This window comes from Cherax quadricarinatus, unplaced genomic scaffold, assembly GCF_038502225.1.
Source record: "Cherax quadricarinatus isolate ZL_2023a unplaced genomic scaffold, ASM3850222v1 Contig4, whole genome shotgun sequence".
Lineage (NCBI taxonomy): Eukaryota > Metazoa > Arthropoda > Malacostraca > Decapoda > Parastacidae > Cherax > Cherax quadricarinatus.
In genome coordinates, this window is record NW_027195030.1 from 33,545 (window position 1) to 51,975 (window position 18,431).

Consider the following 18,431-nt stretch of genomic DNA (forward strand, 5'->3'; position numbering starts at 1 on the left):
TAGTGCTCCGACCTTAATTTTCTCCATAAGAAACAATGTAAAAAAAGCATAGATCTATGTTCGGAGCGCTACGTGTGCAAACGTAGATCTACGTTTGGACAGTTTAAGGGTTAAGGATGACAAAAGGTAGAATCAAGTTTGAGAAAACACCATTAAAATATACAAAAGTCTTCTTAAAGACAACAGAATCTCCTTTTAAGGCATCACAGTTTATATACGTTTACTTGTCAAATGACTGCCAGCAGCTTTACTCTCATTCATATAGAAAGATCAGTACACCCACCCTTTCAGCTAACTGAATTTATCAATCTGTCAACAGTATCATTTAACTTTGCTTATATAGCACATACAGGTACAGCTTTTTTTTCAACACGTCGGCCGTCTCCCACTGAAGTAGGGTGACTCAAAAAAGAAAGAAAACACTTTCACCATCATTCACACAATCACTGTCTTTGCAGAGGTGCCCAGATATAATAGTTTAGATGTCACTCCAAACAGCCAATATCTCAAACCCCTCCTTTAAAGGTACAGTATTCATGTATATCTCATGACATTTAGGTTACATTCCTGAAAATCTTTCCCCTATTTAAAAAAAAAAAGGTTATGTGAAGCAAAGAACATTTTAGAAATTAGAGTTACATTTCTGACAGTTGCAAATTTACTGAAGTTGTTACTGCTCTATCATTGCTTGTGAACATAGAATCAGTAGGTATCAGTAGCTGAAGGTTGTACTGGAGTGTTCACACAATGGCAACACCAAGAGAAAGGGGGCTTAAGCTCCCATAATTTCCTTCAGCTCCCCAAAGCCTTGTCCCCCTCCATGATGAAAATAAATGTTTTTCAACTTTTGCCTGGTTAATACTGCAGCATGTGACATGTAGTTTTTCTGACCTGTGACTAACAAAAACATATTAGAGGAACATAAGTAGTGATAACAAAACAAGGGCTATTGCAGTTATATCTATAAATTTAAAAGAAGTCAACTCTGAATACTGAAGATATTATTGATAATTCTACTTCCACCCATAATAACTGAAGAAACACACTGTTATAACTTTTCAGTTACCCTCAGCCTCTCAACTGAGAGAAGATTGAAAACAGTAGGGCCCCGCTTTACGGCGTTTCGCCTTACGGCGTTCTGCTAATATGGCGATGTTAAATTATGACCAAAATTTGCTATACGGCAAGCGGTCTTTCAAATATGGCGCACCCCACCTGGTTTGTTTACATTCTCCGTGACCGCATCTATTATGTCTGGAAACTTTACAAAATTTCAAGTGTTTTACAGTTATTGTGCATTTTATATGTACTCTGATAATTATACTTATGTGTACCTGTACCTAAATATACTTGCACACTGTGCTGGTGTGCAGGTACACATTAAAATCACTAAGTCTCTCTACTCATGACGCCAATAGTACGTAATAATCATCACTCTTGGGCACATTAAATGTCTTTATTTTACATTAATATAGACAATTTCATTAATCCATCTATGATATATTCCTGAAAATTATATAAGAAACACGTTACATGGCATATAAACATGATACATACATTCACAGAATAAAAATTGATGTAAATATGGTTCATTATAGAACTTCATCCTGTGACAACATTACGTGCACAAGTCCATCAGTAAATCCCATAGTGTGTAGTATTCAAATTTTGTGCCTAACTTGATGCTATGTTGATTTTATTACACTTCACAGTATGTAATATCAAGATTTTTTACCATGTGGTTAAATTTTGGTTGCCTTTTTTCAACTGTATTGTAACAAAATCACACTGTGATACTGCATTTAAAAAGGCTTTACTGTATATGGTACATGTTATTTTTACAAAACAGAAAGCACATATGTATCCCTAATACACAAATTATGCTGTTACTAGATATGCATTCTGGAATAGCTCTTTCCCAATTTTTTTCCCTATCCCCTAATGTATGGTTGATGAAATAATCCTATGCATATCACTAGGGATGAGCCAATTTTTGCCAATAGTGATACTACATTTTAGGCAAATACCAGTACCACCAAAATTAGCCAATATCCTACTGATACCAATACCACCGAAAGTAGCCAAAACCCACTGATAGTACCACTGACAGGAATGAGGGGGTTACATTTTTCCTGATTGTCCATAGATTCCAAATTATGAAAATGAATTTTCATGATCCTAACAGAAATGAACCAAGTTCTGAACCAGTTTTAGTGGCCTCTCAAACCTCTTTGTCATCATCATCATCATCAACATAGCTACCCTGTTCTTTTATGCCAGTACTTATGCCATGAGACCATTCTGCAATTCCTCCATCATTCAACTTCTAGTAACCAGGATCACCATCATCTTCTTCTAACAATGACACTGCATCTTTCTCCATAACTTGTTTCTCCCAACCTCTGAAGAGTACACTGGAAATCAGTAACCTCAAAGTCCAACTCAGTATCAAGGTTATTTAAAAAATTCCAACCATTTGCTAATGTTGTCCTTTTCAGTTCTTTCCATAACACTGCAAAGCTGAAGATAGCAAACCTCAGGTAATATTTTATGACGTTCTCCATCATACGTAGACCTCTGATATCTCTTTCCAAATCTTCTTCAATTACTACCAGTACTTTATCTGAGTACCTAGATTGGTACAGCCTCTTGCAGACTGCAATAACCCCATGACCCACAAAGGGAGATGGTATTAGGGGGCAGAAATATGGCCTTAATTTTACCATTTGTGCTGCTTAAATTGTTAGCCCTCAGGTGAGGACCTTAACTTTGATGAGTTCCGAGTTTTTCTACTCCCGGAGTCCGGCCATAGGCCAGGCTTGTCTGGTGTATGCCTAGTCAACCAGACTTGCTGCTGGTGACCCCTGACCCACATACCCATCACAGCCTGACATCCTTGGTATCTAGCTTAAATACCTCTAGTTGGTGCTTGTGTAATTCAGGGATGAAACATGTAAAAAAACAAATCACTAATTACATCCCTGTAAAACCAGCCTTTCTAATTGCTGAAATAATTTACTAGCAAATCACTCGTGCAGTTCTTTAAAGAATGAGGTCATGCTGATTTGCCTGTGACCGTCAGTATCAAATTGTGAGAACCATTAATATAAGCACAGGATAATAATAAGAAGTGGTCTTTGCAGATAATCATCAGCATTATACAGCTGAGATAAAAGGAGCTTCCCACTGCCCATCAGGTCACTTAACATTAATCTGAACAGCTCAACTTTGTCCATGGGTGCACTCTTAATCCAGGTAAAATATATGTCATCCATTTTTAGTACAAATGACATCTCATGCATGAATCCACCTACGTTATGTTGTATGTTGTGTGCAGGAACTGTTCTTTCACTTCCAGTACTCATGATATTCAAACAAAAATATCTGTATAGATGTCACTGCAACATCTTGGTTTTTCACACTTGGATGTATTAACCCTTTCACTGTCGGTCCCGTAATATTACGCCAAAGTGCTAGTGGATTCCAATCTTGCAGGGAAAAAGTTGGTAGGTCTACATACGAGAGAGTGGATCTAAGTGGTCAGTGTGTGCAGTATAAAAAAAAATCCTGTAGCACACAGTACATGAGAAAAAAAAAACTCTGACCGTGTTTTTGGCTTAAAACACCGATTTTGCGGTGTATTTTCGTATGGTATTTATGGCTGTATTCTCATTTTTTTGGTCTCATTTGATAGAATGGAAGATATATTACAGAAATGGAGATGATTTTGAATGGTTTACAGACTAAAAGTACCTTGAAATTGAGCTCAAAGTAGCAGAAATGTTCGATTTTTGCCGATGTTCAAGAGTAAACAAATCAAGTCACGCGTCTAATACACATCAACTGGTGGGTCTAATATGCCTTCACAAATGCGCTGATATTATTTATACCATTTTTACAATAGTGCAGTAGTCTGCATAACAGTAAATCTTCTATTTTTTGTGTGAATAAAAATTCAAAATGGAAAGCAAGCATAATTGCAATAACATTGCAAGCTTTACAAGGAAATAAACATTTTGTTTTGATTTTAATATGAGGGGCCTGGAGACGTGACTACTGAACAGAGAAAAATGTTATTTTAGTGCTAGGAATGTTTGTATTGTTAATTCTAGACCCTATTTTGAAACTAGCCTTACTTTAATTATGTATGAAGTTGGCCAAATTACCAATTTCTGATCACTTTATTGGGTAGTTGAAATCTGTAAATGAAGGTTTCCTGTACTCATTCGATAGAACAAATGAAGTTCTAGCGAAATAGCTATGAGTTTGGTTGACTGGAACAATGGAATTGGCTGAAAATAGGGCTCAAATTGGGCGAAATTGCCGATGCATAAATATCGCTGACCGCTAACTTTGCAAGAGCATAATTCCATAAGTTTTCCATCAAATTTCATACTTTTGGTGTCGTTACCATCAGGAAAAGATTCTCTATCATTTCATAAGATTTTTTTTTTTTTTAAATTCTTCAACATTGAAAGCAAGATTGTGAGCAGGGTCTCGACAGTGAAAGGGTTAACTTATCACTAAGCAGCAAAGTGAATGATACACAAGAACAACTACATCACTTACCATTCATCTCATCATCAGATCTGGCTTTCTTTGCCACATCCTCGTCTGAATCATCGCTCAGAAGAGCACGTTTGCGTTTCCTGAAAATAATGAACATTAAACACCTAAGCTTCAAAATGTTATATAACACTAATTCCACAATTATACTATTTTCAATCACTGTTCACATAGTGAATCAGTACTATTCATAAAAATATTCATGTTTCAGAATGGATGATTCTTGGACATTATGTAACAACTGCTAAACAATTCCATTATGTCTGTTTTAAGCAAAAATTTGGTTCATTAAAATATTCATTTTAATTAAGAGTTGAAGGTAGTCAGCTTTTATCATTAGAGGTTTGCCGGTACTTCCGGCCCGGGTCTTCTCCATATGGTGACCCGGCTAATCAGCTTTTATCTATGAAAAAAAACAACTTTATCTCCAAGAATAAAACTTTCGTCAAAGTTTTTGAACCTGTAATATTTGGAGGGGTATACATATTTAATTCTTTATTATTCTTAAGAGCAAAAATTTAGTCCACATCCATATTCAATAATACTATTGTTATACCATTTTTAGTTTTGTGAATTTCTAGGCACAACAAACACCTTTTAAAGCAAACTCTTGATTTAAGACTAACAGAGAGGAATGTGTGGATGTACTAATAATGGGCAACTCTGTAATCAATAGACTTTGTCCATTATTTCCATATCAACTGACCCAGTGGATTTTGTATTTCCAAAGTCCAATAAATCAAGGTCTGTTGAATTGAGGATTTACTGCATGCTTAAATTAGGATTTATTTATTCTAGGTATATACTTTAGAACATTTTTTTATGTAAAGGAAGGGGTAGCAGTAATGTTGAATGATCAGTTATGGAAGGAGAAAAGAGAATATGAATGTGTAAATTCAAGAATTATGTGGATTAAAGTAAAGGTTGGATGCGAGAAGTGGGTCATAATAAGCGTGTATGCACCTGGAGAAGAGAGGAATGCAGAGGAGAGAGAGAGATTTTGGGAGATGTTAAGTGAATGTATAGGAGCCTTTGAACCAAGTGAGAGAGTAATTGTGGTAGGGGACCTGAATGCTAAAGTAGGAGAAACTTTTAGAGAGGGTGTGGTAGGTAAGTTTGGGGTGCCAGGTGTAAATGATAATGGGAGCCCTTTGATTGAACTTTGTATAGAAAGGGGTTTAGTTATAGGTAATACATATTTTAAGAAAAAGAGGATAAATAAGTATACAAGATATGATGTAGGGCGAAATGACAGTAGTTTGTTGGATTATGTATTGGTAGATAAAAGACTGTTGAGTACACTTCAGGATGTACATGTTTATAGAGGGGCCACAGATATATCAGATCACTTTCTAGTTGAAGCTACACTGAGAGTAAAAGGTAGATGGGATACAAGGAGAATAGAAGTATCAGGGAAGAGAGAGGTGAAGGTTTATAAACTAAAAGAGGAGGCAGTTAGGGTAAGATATAAACAGCTATTGGAGGATAGATGGGCTAATGAGAGCATAGGCAATGGGGTCGAAGAGGTATGGGGTAGGTTTAAAAATGTAGTGTTAGAGTGTTCAGCAGAAGTTTGTGGTTACAGGAAAGTGGGTGCGGGAGGGAAGAGGAGCGATTGGTGGAATGATGATGTAAAGAGAGTAGTAAGGGAGAAAAAGTTAGCATATGAGAAGTTTTTACAAAGTAGAAGTGATGCAAGGAGGGAAGAGTATATGGAGAAAAAGAGAGAGGTTAAGAGAGTGGTGAAGCAATGTAAAAAGAGAGCAAATGAGAGAGTGGGTGAGATGTAATCAACAAATTTTGTTGAAAATAAGAAAAAGTTTTGGAGTGAGATTAACAAGTTAAGAAAGCCTAGAGAACAAATGGATTTGTCAGTTAAAAATAGGAGAGGAGAGTTATTAAATGGAGAGTTAGAGGTATTGGGAAGATGGAGGGAATATTTTGAGGAATTGTTAAATGTTGATGAAGATAGGGAAGCTGTGATTTCGTGTATAGGACAAGGAGGAATAACATCTTGTAGGAGTGAGGAAGAGCCAGTTGTGAGTGTGGGGGAAGTTCGTGAGGCAGTAGGTAAAATGAAAGGGGGTAAGGCAGTAAGGCAGCCGGGATTGATGGGATAAAGATAGAAATGTTAAAAGCATGTGGGGATATAGTTTTGGAGTGGTTGGTGCAATTATTTAATAAATGTATGGAAGAGGGTAAAGTACCTAGGATTGGCAGAGAGCATGCATAGTTCCTTTGTATAAAAGCAAAGGGGAAAAAAGAGAGTGCAAAAATTATAGGGGGATAAGTCTGCTGAGTATACCTGGTAAAGTGTATGGTAGAGTTATTATTGAAAGAATTAAGAGTAAGACGGAGAATAGGATAGCAGATGAACAAGGAGGCTTTAGGAAAGGTAGGGGGTGTGTGGACCAGGTGTTTACAGTGAAACATATAAGTGAACAGTATTTAGATAAGGCTAAAGAGGTCTTTGTGGCATTTATGGATTTGGAAAAGGCGTATGACAGGGTGGATAGGGAGGCAATGTGGCAGATGTTGCAAGTGTATGGTGTAGGAGGTAGGTTACTGAAAGCAGTGAAGAGTTTTTACGAGGATAGTGAGGCTCAAGTTAGAGTATGTAGGAAAGAGGGAAATTTTTTCCCAGTAAAAGTAGGCCTTAGACAAGGATGTGTGATGTCACCGTGGTTGTTTAATATATTTATAGATGGGGTTGTAAGAGAAGTAAATGCGAGGGTCTTGGCAAGAGGCATGGAGTTAAAAGATAAAGAATCACACACAAAGTAGGAGTTGTCACAGCTGCTCTTTGCTGATGAGACTGTGCTCTTGGGAGATTCTGAAGAGAAGTTGCAGAGATTGGTGGATGAATTTGGTAGGGTGTGCAAAAGAAGAAAATTAAAGGTGAATACAGGAAAGAGTAAGGTTATGAGGATAACAAAAAGATTAGGTGATGAAAGATTGAATATCAGATTGGAGGGAGAGAGTATGGAGGAGGTGAATGTATTCAGATATTTGGGAGTGGACGTGTCAGCGGATGGGTCTATGAAAGATGAGGTGAATCATAGAATTGATGAGGGGAGTCTGTTGAAACCAAGAACTTTGTCCTTGGAGGCAAAGAGGGGAATGTATGAGAGTATAGTTTTACCAATGCTCTTATATGGGTGTGAAGCATGGGTGATGAATGTTGCAGCGAGGAGAGGGCTGGAGGCAGTGGAGATGTCATGTCTGAGGGCAATGTGTGGTGTGAATATAATGCAGAGAATTCGTAGTTTGGAAGTTAGGAGGAGGTGCGGGATTACCAAAACTGTTGTCCAGAGGGCTGAGGAAGGGTTGTTGAGGTGGTTCGGACATGTAGAGAGGATGGAGCGAAACAGAATGACTTCAAGAGTGTATCAGTCTGTAGTGGAAGGAAGGCGGGGTAGGGGTCGGCCTAGGAAAGGTTGGAGAGAGGGGGTAAAGGAGGTTTTGTGTTCGAGGGGCTTGGACTTCCAGCAGGCATGCGTGAGCGTGTTTGATAGGAGTGAATGGAGACAAATGGTTTTTAATACTTGACGTGCTGTTGGAGTGTGAGCAAAGTAACATTTATGAAGGGGTTCAGGGAAACCGGCAGGCCGGACTTGAGTCCTGGAGATGGGAAGTACAGTGCCTGCACTCTGAAGGAGGGGTGTTAATGTTGCAGTTTAAAAACTGTAGTGTAAAGCACCCTTCTGGCAAGACAGTGATGGAGTGAATGATGGTGAAAGTTTTTCTTTTTCGGGCCACCCTGCCTTGGTGGGAATCGGCCAGTGTGATAATAAAAAAAAAAAAAATAAATAGCACCCTACACTACAATAAAAATATCAAGAATAACTGGCAGTTTCCTGCCTCGGTGGGATACAGCCAATTTGTTGACAGAAGAACAGCCAGTTTCATACCTGCCTACATCCAAGTCACTGTCATCATCCGACCCCTTCCTAGATTCAGCATCCCTGCGAGCTGCAAATAGACCATAAATTCAATGATAAAAAAAAACTTTAAACATTCACATACTGCATCTCAGTCTATATACAATAATTATCTAATTAACAGTATCTAACAATAAAGAATGCTTTACCTCTTTTTGCTTCATTATCACTGCCATGAGGTGACCTTGATCGTGATCGAGACCCAGACTTCCGGCTTCCAGTTGGCGACCTCTTTCCTCGGCTGCCTTCTTGGGATGCCCTACTACCAGATCTACTACGACTTCGAGACCCTGCAGGGCTTCTACTACCTGCCCTGGAACTTGGTGATTTGTACCTTCTAGAGTGAGCAGGTGACCTTGGAGACCTGCTGCTGGCCCTTGACTGTAATGGTGATCTGCTGCTGCCTGCCCTGGAGCTAGGAGATTTGGATCCTCTAAACGGAGGTGACCTAGGAGATCTGCTTGCAGCTCTTGATCGCACTGGAGATCTGCTACCAGTTCTTGAATGTACTGATGACCTACTGCCAGTTCTTGATCTAGATATGCTGCCAGTCCTTGATCTTAATGGGGATCTACTGCTTCTTGACCCCACAGGTGATGGGGTCCTGCTTCTACCTCTAGAATATGTTGGTGATCTGCTCCCTCTTTTAGAACCTGCTGGTGTTCTGCTCCTTGCTGGTGACCTGCTTCCTATCCTGGAACCAGCTGGTGATCTACTCTCTGCCCTAGAACCTGCTGGTGATCTACTCCCTGCCCTAGAACCTGGTGACCTGTGCCTTGCCCTAGAACCTGGTGATCTGCTTCCTGTCCAAGATCCTGCTGGTGATTTGCTCCCTGTCCTGGAACCTACTGGTGACCTACTCCTTGTTAGTGACCTCCTCCTTGCTGGTGTCCTGCTCCCTGCTCTTGAACCTGCTGGTGACCTCCTCCTTGCTGGTGTCCTGCTCCCTGCTCTTGAACCTGCTGGTGACCTCCTCCTTGCTGGTGTCCTGCTCCCTGCTCTTGAACCTGCTGGTGACCTCCTCCTTGCTGGTGTCCTGCTCCCTGCTCTTGAACCTGCTGGTGACCTCCTCCTTGCTGGTGTCCTGCTCCCTGCTCTTGAACCTGCTGGTGACCTCCTCCTTGCTGGTGTCCTGCTCCCAGCTCTAGAACCTACTGGTGACCTGCTCCTTGCTACTGATCTTGCTGGTGTCCTGCTCCCTGCTCTAGACCCTCCTGGTGACCTCCTTGCTGGTGTCCTGCTCCCTGCTCTAGACTCTGCTGGTGACCTCCTTGCTGGTGTCCTGTTCCCTAATCTAGAACCTGCTGGTGTCTTACTCCCTGCTCGAGAACCTGCTGGTGACCTACTCCCTGTCCTCAATCCCATTGGTGACCTGCTCCCTATCCTAGATCCCACTGGTGACCTGCTTCCAATCCTAGAACCCACTGGTGACCTGCTCCCAATCCTAGAATCCACTGGAGACCTGCTCCATGCCCTAGAACCTGATGGTGTTGTACTATCCACTTTAGATCTAGGTGACCTACTACCTCGAGAAATGGCTGGAGTAAGACTACCAGCAACTGACCTAGATGGAGTTCTACTGGCTGGTGTACCAGACCTACTTCTTTGAGGTGAAATAGATCTACTTCTAGGATGAGAGCCTGACATACTCCTGGGACTTCTCGGAGTCCCACTCCTGCTGCGGTGGCTGCCTGCCGGTGATCGCCCATGACTACGTGGCGAGTCACTGCTTCGACTCAGGGGACTACCTGGTGGTGAATAATTAGTTTTGCTTTGTGGTGATCCACTAGCTCTGCTCCTGGGACTGCCACTGACAGACCTACTCGCATGGTTCCTTATTGGGGTTCGACTTCTGCTTCGAGATATACTTCTCTTACTGCCAGCTGGTGATGGCGTGCGATTCCCTGAAAGATTAATTTATCCTTTAGTTTATATTTTCAATACAATACATTAAACCCAACATTAATGTAGAACTTTGATAAAATGACTAAAATTAGCATTTCTCCTACAACACTGTAAATTAAAAATTTTGCAATACCTCTGATAACATTTTTCTCCAAAATTTTATTTAAAGTTAAAGACAACATACAGTTTACAGTATCAAAAATGAAGTACAGTAAGTTTTTCTGTTATATGAAAAGATCAACAATTTATACTGCCTGATAAATATTCATCAAACTATATTGTATTAATAACATCTACAATAAATATCATGAAAATCTAAGCATAAAAAAAACGTTACATTTCCAACTACTGTACTCTTTAAAAACACATTTCTGAATGCAATATTTGAAGCATAGAATTTCTCCTCCATAAACCATGCATGTTGTAAGAGGTGACAAAAATGCTAGGAGCAAGGGGCTAGTAACCCCCCTGCTCCTGTATAAATTGCTAAATTTAAAAAGAAACACTTTTGTTTTTCTTTTTTAGGTCGCCCTGCTTTGGTGGGATACAGCCGGTTTGTTAAAAAAAAAAAACAGTACAACAATAAATAAGCTTCACCACATACATTTCCCTTGCATTCTGCATGAAGTTATACCCAAACAAAACATGAGAAAGCATTAACAGAATTTGAAAATACAGGTCAGCCATTGCTAATCAGTAATCCAGTTCCACCAGTAATCCGGTTCCATCAGTAATCCAGCACTAACTTTGGCTAGCATAATTTCAAATTTCCGGGGTTGCCACACCAACCTGCCTTTACTGTTTGGTGGCAGTACTTGCCATTTTTTTTTTCTCCATTTATGTTATAACCTGCTCACTTTTAGTCCTAGCCATGGTTCCAATGAATAAAAGAAATGCTTCTCATTGTGTAAAGCATATACACTGTACATTGTCCATAAAAGATAAGGTAGCTTTGAAGCCGCTGTCAGTCGCCATGAGCTCAGCTCACTCAGATAAGCTGTGACTGGAAATTGGGCCTACATATGAGAGAATAGGTCTGTGTGGTAAGTGGTCTGACTTGGACCATTGACTAGTCACACTGTGACTAGTCAATGGTCCAAGTCAGATCAAAGTGTTATCACAAGCTTCTTTCTCCTATGTATGGGCTATGTGTTCATTGTTCCAGTCATATATTGTGCATGTTTGTTTATTGTATACAGTGAGTAAAACTATTGTAATTTTTAATTCTGTCAACAGCTTACCATAGATAATCAAGAGCAGGAATGCACAACCTTTTCAGTCACCATATATTAATGACTGAAGAAGCTATGCGGTACATGGCTTATACATTGATTAAACCCAGTGGAAGGTATTCAGGGTTGAAAGTCCATGGTATTTTGATATATCTTACACAAGCTATCAAAACCTGCAATTGAGCCACCGAAGTCCACATGCAGCCTGTGCGCCTCTGATTATGCATCCTTGGTCTAAAGGTTTCAAACCACACACACATAAAGCATTAGTAAAAAAAAATAAATTACGGTAAAATTTTGATTTAAAATATCTCCATTTCGTGGATTTCAGAAACAGCAGACAAAATCTGTTGGGTATGGAATTATCCCTTGTTGTTACTTCATGGAGTTGTCAGGTGAAGGCAGATCAGTATGTCTGTGCCCACCGCTTCAGAAGTCTGGTTGTCATTTGATGTTTTCCTTGGACTTAACCCTTTGAGGGTTTCGGACGTACTAGTACGGCTTACGACCCAGGGTTTTTGATGTACTAGTACGCCTAAATTCTAGCGCCCTCAAATCTAGTGGGAGAAAGCTGGTAGGCCTTCATATGAAAGAATGGGTCTATGTGGTCAGTGTGCACAGTCTAAAAAAAATCCTGCAGCACACAGTGCATAATGAGAAAAAAAAAACTTTGACCGTTTTTTTGGAATAAAACAGCAACTTTGCACTGTATTTTCGTATGGTATTTATTGTTGTATTCTAGTTTTCTTGGTCTCATTTTATAGAATGGAAGACATATTACAGAAATTGAGATGATTTTGACTGGTTTTACAATGAAAGATACTTTGAAATTGAGCTCAAAGTAGCAGAAAAGTTCGATTTTTACCAAATTTCAAAAGTAAACAAATCGTGCAAATGGTCCAATACACGTCAACTGGTGAGTCTAATATTCTTTCACAAGTGCGCCAATAATATTTATACCATTTTTTACACTAATGCAGTAGTCTGCATAACAGTAAATCTTATATTTTTTGTGAGAATAAAAATTCAAAGTGGAAAGCAAAAGAATATAAGAGGGGCCTTGAGACATGACTAATGACCAGAGGAAATGTCATTTTAGTGCCAGGAATGTCTTTCTTGTTTATTCTGGACCCTATTCGGAAATTGGCATCTTTTGAAATTTGTATGAAATTGGCAAAATTGCTAAATTCTGACCACTGTATAGTTGAATTTCATAAATGGGTGGTTTCTTGCACCCATTCGATAGAAAAAATGGAGTTCTAGCGAAATATTCATGTTTTTTGTCGACTAGTACAGTGGAATTGGCTGAAAATGGGGCTCAAAGTGGGCAAAATCGCCGATGCGTAAACATCGCCGCGACCGCTAACTTCGCGAGAGCATAATTCCATAAGTTTTTCCATCAAATTTCAAACTTTTGGTGTCCTTATGATCGGGAAAAGATTCTCTATCTTTTCATAAGAGAAAATTATTTTTTTTTTTTTTTAAATTTGGCCGACCCTGAGAATGAGTTTCGGAGAGGGCCTGTCGACCCTCAAAGGGTTAAAGTGTTCATCTGTACTTTTTATAAGATAATGTAGTGTGTGATAGACCTTGGCCTTTAAGCCAAGTGTTGGTGTTCAGAGGAAGACACTAAAAATGGTCAATTGTACAAGGTGTGGATGGTGTTCTCATCAATTACATAGATGTCTCAGACAAGAGAAATGTGTACACCTATTATTAACACTTTCATGCCTTTAAGGAAATTATCACAAGGAAGTAGCATCAACTATCTACAAGTGGGCTAGCAAACATTCAAAGTTCCTCTGATGCATAATAAATTATTCTAAACCACCACTGAATGATCATGGAAAAAAACAATCTTATTTATCCACCACAAATTGGTATGTTAGGTAGTAGGTTGGTAGACAGCAACCACCCAGGGAGGTACTACTGTCCTGCCAAGTGAGTGCAAAATGAAAGCCTGTAATTGTTTTACATGATGGTAGGATTGCTGGTGTCCATTTTTCTGTCTCATAAACATGCAAGGTTTCAGGTACATCTTGCTACTTCTACTTACATTTAGGTCACACTACACATACATGTACAAGCATATATATATATATACACACCCATCTGGGTTTTTTTTTTTTTTTTTTTTTTTAACACATAGTTTGACAAGGTTACGGATCCCTAGCTTTATTGACAAGCTATTTACAGGTTAAGGATTCCTAACTTTATTGGCAAGCTAAGAGCTGTTACCTACATCAGCTCATTTGAAAGCATTTTTATGAACAGGATGAAGTTGGAGCCATCTGTGGGCCAGCATTTTCATTTGATCAACTGACTTTATCTCGTTGATATCATTATTCTGTACGAATGTGTTCCATACTCGAGTCATCCTGGGTATGTATGATCTCAGATGGAGTGATGTTCTGGAGAAGGGTACAGCCAGAGTGAAGATGCTGCTTTCTGCCCGTCTTGTGGCATAAAAGCTTGTTTCACGCTCTCCTCGAAGTGGATCCAAGTGTGGTATTTTGACAATATTGGCCTTGTACATAACAGTAAAGCCACCCACATCCCTCCTATTTTGAAGGCTCTGCTGAAATGACAGATCTATCCAGGATGGGTCCAGGCGAGAGATGAGACGTCTTGCTCTGTTCTCTACTCTGTCAAGCAGTTGCAGATGAGAGGGGGGGCAGGCAAACCAAGAAAGTGGAGCATACTCAAGGTGTGAGCGTACTTGTGCCTCGTACAGGATCTTGCAACCCCTACTGTCAAGCAGATGCGAGATACGGCGAAGTGCTGTAAGCTACCTGGCTGCCTAGTTTGCAAGATTTACAACATGGTTCTTCATGGTTAGTTTGGAGTCAAATTTCACCCCAAGGATATCAACTTCTTCTCCAGGTGCCAACACCCTCCCATTCATCCTTACTACTGCACCAGCATTACCATCATGGTGCCTAGAGACGATCATCATTTGCATTTTCTCAGGTGCAAATGTTACTTGCCATCTATTTCCCCAAGCTGATATAGCTCTCAGCTGGTAATTGATGTAGCTTAGAGCAGCTGGCATTTCTTCTCTTGGATAAGTGAATGTCAGTGTACAGTCGTCTGCATATGCATGTGATTCTGGGATGAGATGAAGAAGGTCGTTGAAGTAGACATTCCATAACAATGGACCCAGGACGCTTCCTTGTGGAACACTTGCCCCAATAGGATGTCTTGCTGATTCCGTTCCATTGAGAACTACACTTAGAGATCTACCATGAAGGTAATCACTGAGGAGACATAGCATAGAGCCTGCAATTCCCAGTGCATGAAGTTTTGCTAAGAGGCCCTGGTGCCACACCCGGTCGAAAGCGCCAGCAATGTCCAGTGCTACCATACAGCTGACTTTGGATTCATCCAGTGACTGGTGCCACTTAGTGGAGAGGTTTAACAACAGATCAGCAGCAGAGTAACCTTTCCTGAAGCCATATTGACGATCACAAAGTAGTGAGTGGTAGTCAAAAAACTCTGTCATTTGTCTCGAGATTATTGCCTCAAGGATCTTACCAGTGACTGACAGGAGTGACACTGGTCTGTAGTTGCTGATTTCTGCTCTGCTCTTCTTTTTGTGAACAGGGACTACATTTGCCTCTTTCCATAGAGAGGCCCATTTACACTGTACTAGGCAGTGCTGAAAGATGCGAGTTAGAGGTGCTGCTAGCTGGTCTGCACATCTTCTCAACAATCTTGGGCTCAACTTGTCTGGGCCCACAGCCTTTTTTTGGTCAAGCAATTTAAGAAGGAAATGCACCTCCTCCTGCCTTATTGTCACCACTGACAGTTTTGACACAGTTCTTGCAGCTAGCCAAGGAGGGTCCCTTGCTGGATCAGGAACTTGCATTTTGGTAGCAAAGTGTTCAGCAAAGAGGTCCGCCTTCTCTTGACTACTAGTAGAGATGGTCCCATCCTGTCGATTTAGAGGTGGAATGAGTTCATCAGGCAGATAACCTTGTCTGTTCTTGACCAGGGACCACCAGGTTTTGGAGCCTACCCTACCTGATGCTAGCTTTCTTTTAGTGTCCACCTCCCATTTAGCAATGTCCCACTTTTGAACGTCACCCATATGCCTACAGGCTTGCCTGTGCAAGCTCCTGTTATAGGTGGTAGGATGTCTCTTATACCTTCGCCATGCTTTGTACTTAGCAGTAGCAGCCTCTCTACAACAAAAGCCAAACCAAGGCTGATCTGTAGGCTTCGTTCTTGTTCTTGTTTATTTCCTCTTACCTCCATGGGGAAGTGGAACAGAATTCTTCCTCTGTAAGCCATGCGTGTTGTAAGAGGCGACTAAAATGCCAGGAACAAGGGGCTAATAACCCCTTCTCCTGTATATATTACTAAATGTAAAAGGAGAAACTTTCATTTTTCCTTTTGGGCCACCCCGCCTCGGTAGGATACGGCCGATGTGTTGAAAGAAATTGGTATGTAAATAAAAATACCCTACTGTACTTTTAACTCTTATTTTCAATGTTTCCTATATGTATATGTAAATTTTGTCTATAGTACCATATTATTTGCATATATACTAGTTTTTTTTTTTTTTGCTTTGTTCTTAATTACTGGATATATGACATAGTTAGACACCACCACCACCTACTGGTCCATAAATCAATGTTTTACTGTAAATATGTACTTTCAATAGGTGCATATACTTTTCTGAAATGAATGAAAAACAAACAAAGAATGTCAACATAAATTATTCATGGGTAATAGTCCTAGAATATTCAAGAAAACCAGAATAAATAATTTGCCTTTAACTTACCTGTAGGGGACCTGCTTCCATCTCTGCTACTATCTGGACTGCTACTGCTACTGCTGGAACTCGAGCTGCTCTCCGAGTCAGAATTGTCAGAAGACTCCAATGCATCATCTGTCAGGAGTTCAAAAATTGCTTCAAGTCTACCATTAAATTTCTTATAACACCCTACAGTCAGCAGACAACTTAAATTACACAGTATTATCATAATATGAAGCAAGATATCAAAAATGCGATGAAACAAACTGGCAATGAGCCCTGAGTTCCTGGAAGACAAGTGCCTCAAAATCACTAAACTCTTCCTTAGTTAACATTTTCCTGCCACCTTCATCCAGGATTGTAAAAGGAAAACAAAGAATACTTAACATTCTGAGAGTTGATACTAACAATAATAGCATTTTAGTCGTCCCTACTTCCACAGTGCCTGGGAATTCCTCTAGCTTGCTTAAGCCAGTTACAACGTTGCCACTATCACCTCCACTACTGCCAAAGACACTACTAAGTCTCAAGAGTTAATGCCAGTCCTCAGGACAGTGCAGACATTTACACTGTCTCTTGTAGTAATTGTAATAAAGTATATGTGGTGATTTTAATAAATATATGTGGGTGAGGCAGCTTGGGATTAGTCTACACATACTACATAAACCAGATATGCTTGCCGCATCAATATCATCATCAAAGCCTGTGTTTCACAGTGCAAAATACAGGCTTTGTACTTTACAATGAGCATGGCTATCCAAGAAAAAGACAGGAATAAAAAAAATGCCTTGAATTGGTTCACATGCATACCACAGACATCATTACCTGCCAATGTGCACTCAATGGACTTGAAAAATCTTGGTCTCTAATGAAACTGTCTCAATAGAAGTTTTCATATTGTCATAGTGTCTTTTTATCAACTAATTTCTAAGCCTCATATATAATATGAAACCTTCAGAATTTAGAATTTAAACTAGGATAATGCAATACTCAAAAAATACGACTTACTTATACTGGGGTCCTTGTGTTAAATAGTTACATAGTTTTTACAAAGGCACAAATAGATGCTGTCCCATTCTCTACCCTTAGCAATACGAATAAAAACTAATCAACATAAAAATCAAATTACTATAAGCATCATGGTCCTGAACAAATGTTCAAGACTATAAGGCTGAATTCTTGTCCATTATGTGGAAGTGACCACCTTATAATAATATTTTATTTCAGCACGATACGTTTGTACAGAGATGAGTGACATTTTAGTTGTGCATGAAAAAGGCCCAGTGATGGACTGATCACATCATCATTACCTCTCCACTGCTTCTGCTGTCACCTTATTCAACTGAAGTAGCTTACCGTGTAGATGGAACACTTCGACAATAAAAATACCCTAACTGTAGTATATAGTCTTACTCATCTATTTCATTGAAGTTACTGCTGGGATGAGTTCCTTGTTACACAGTACAGTTAAGACTATGTATTACTTCGTTTACCTTTACAGCAGTCTACCAAGTAGTATCACTGAAGCTGAACATACATAAGTAACATATTTAGCTATCAAAACTTTGCAGTCCAGTCCCTGGGCCCATTATGTACCTCTGCAATCCTTTGACTACTGTCCATAGGATGGGTATCAGGAACATAATAAAAATCTTAAACTAATATATAAGGGTGAATAAGGTGTCCCATGGCTTGATACCTTACTTGCTCTTATGTATTAGTTTACACTGAGTATGTGAGACGAGTTCAGACTCGTCTCACACACTCAGTGTCTGTGGTTCAATTCCCAGCTGGATGGAAACATTGGGCATTGTTTCCTTACACCTGCTGTCCCTCTTCACCTAGCATTAAGTAGGTACCTGGGTGTTAGTCAACTGTTGTGGGTCGCATCCTGGGGGACAATTAAAAAAACCACAACGGAAATAAGACATACAGTCCTTGATGACACACTTTATTGGTTTATCCTGGATGACTAAACAATTCCTTGGGTTAAAAAAAATCCCAACAAATCCTATCTTAAAAGGTTGG

The 18,431-nt window shown here is 39.8% G+C and overlaps 1 protein-coding gene across 1 annotated transcript in view; it reads right to left on the reverse strand.

Moving 5' to 3' along the window:
• Atu (Another transcription unit) overlaps nt 1–18,431 on the reverse strand; it is a 359,375-nt gene that overhangs the window by 15,991 nt on the left and 324,953 nt on the right. The window contains exons 3-6 of the mRNA XM_053792001.2: nt 16,431–16,538; nt 8,657–10,411; nt 8,478–8,538; nt 4,570–4,649 (exon numbers count right to left, since the gene is read on the reverse strand). Of these exons, the coding sequence (XP_053647976.2) occupies nt 4,570–4,649; nt 8,478–8,538; nt 8,657–10,411; nt 16,431–16,538 (2,004 nt within the window). The remainder of the gene's footprint in view (nt 1–4,569; nt 4,650–8,477; nt 8,539–8,656; nt 10,412–16,430; nt 16,539–18,431) is intronic.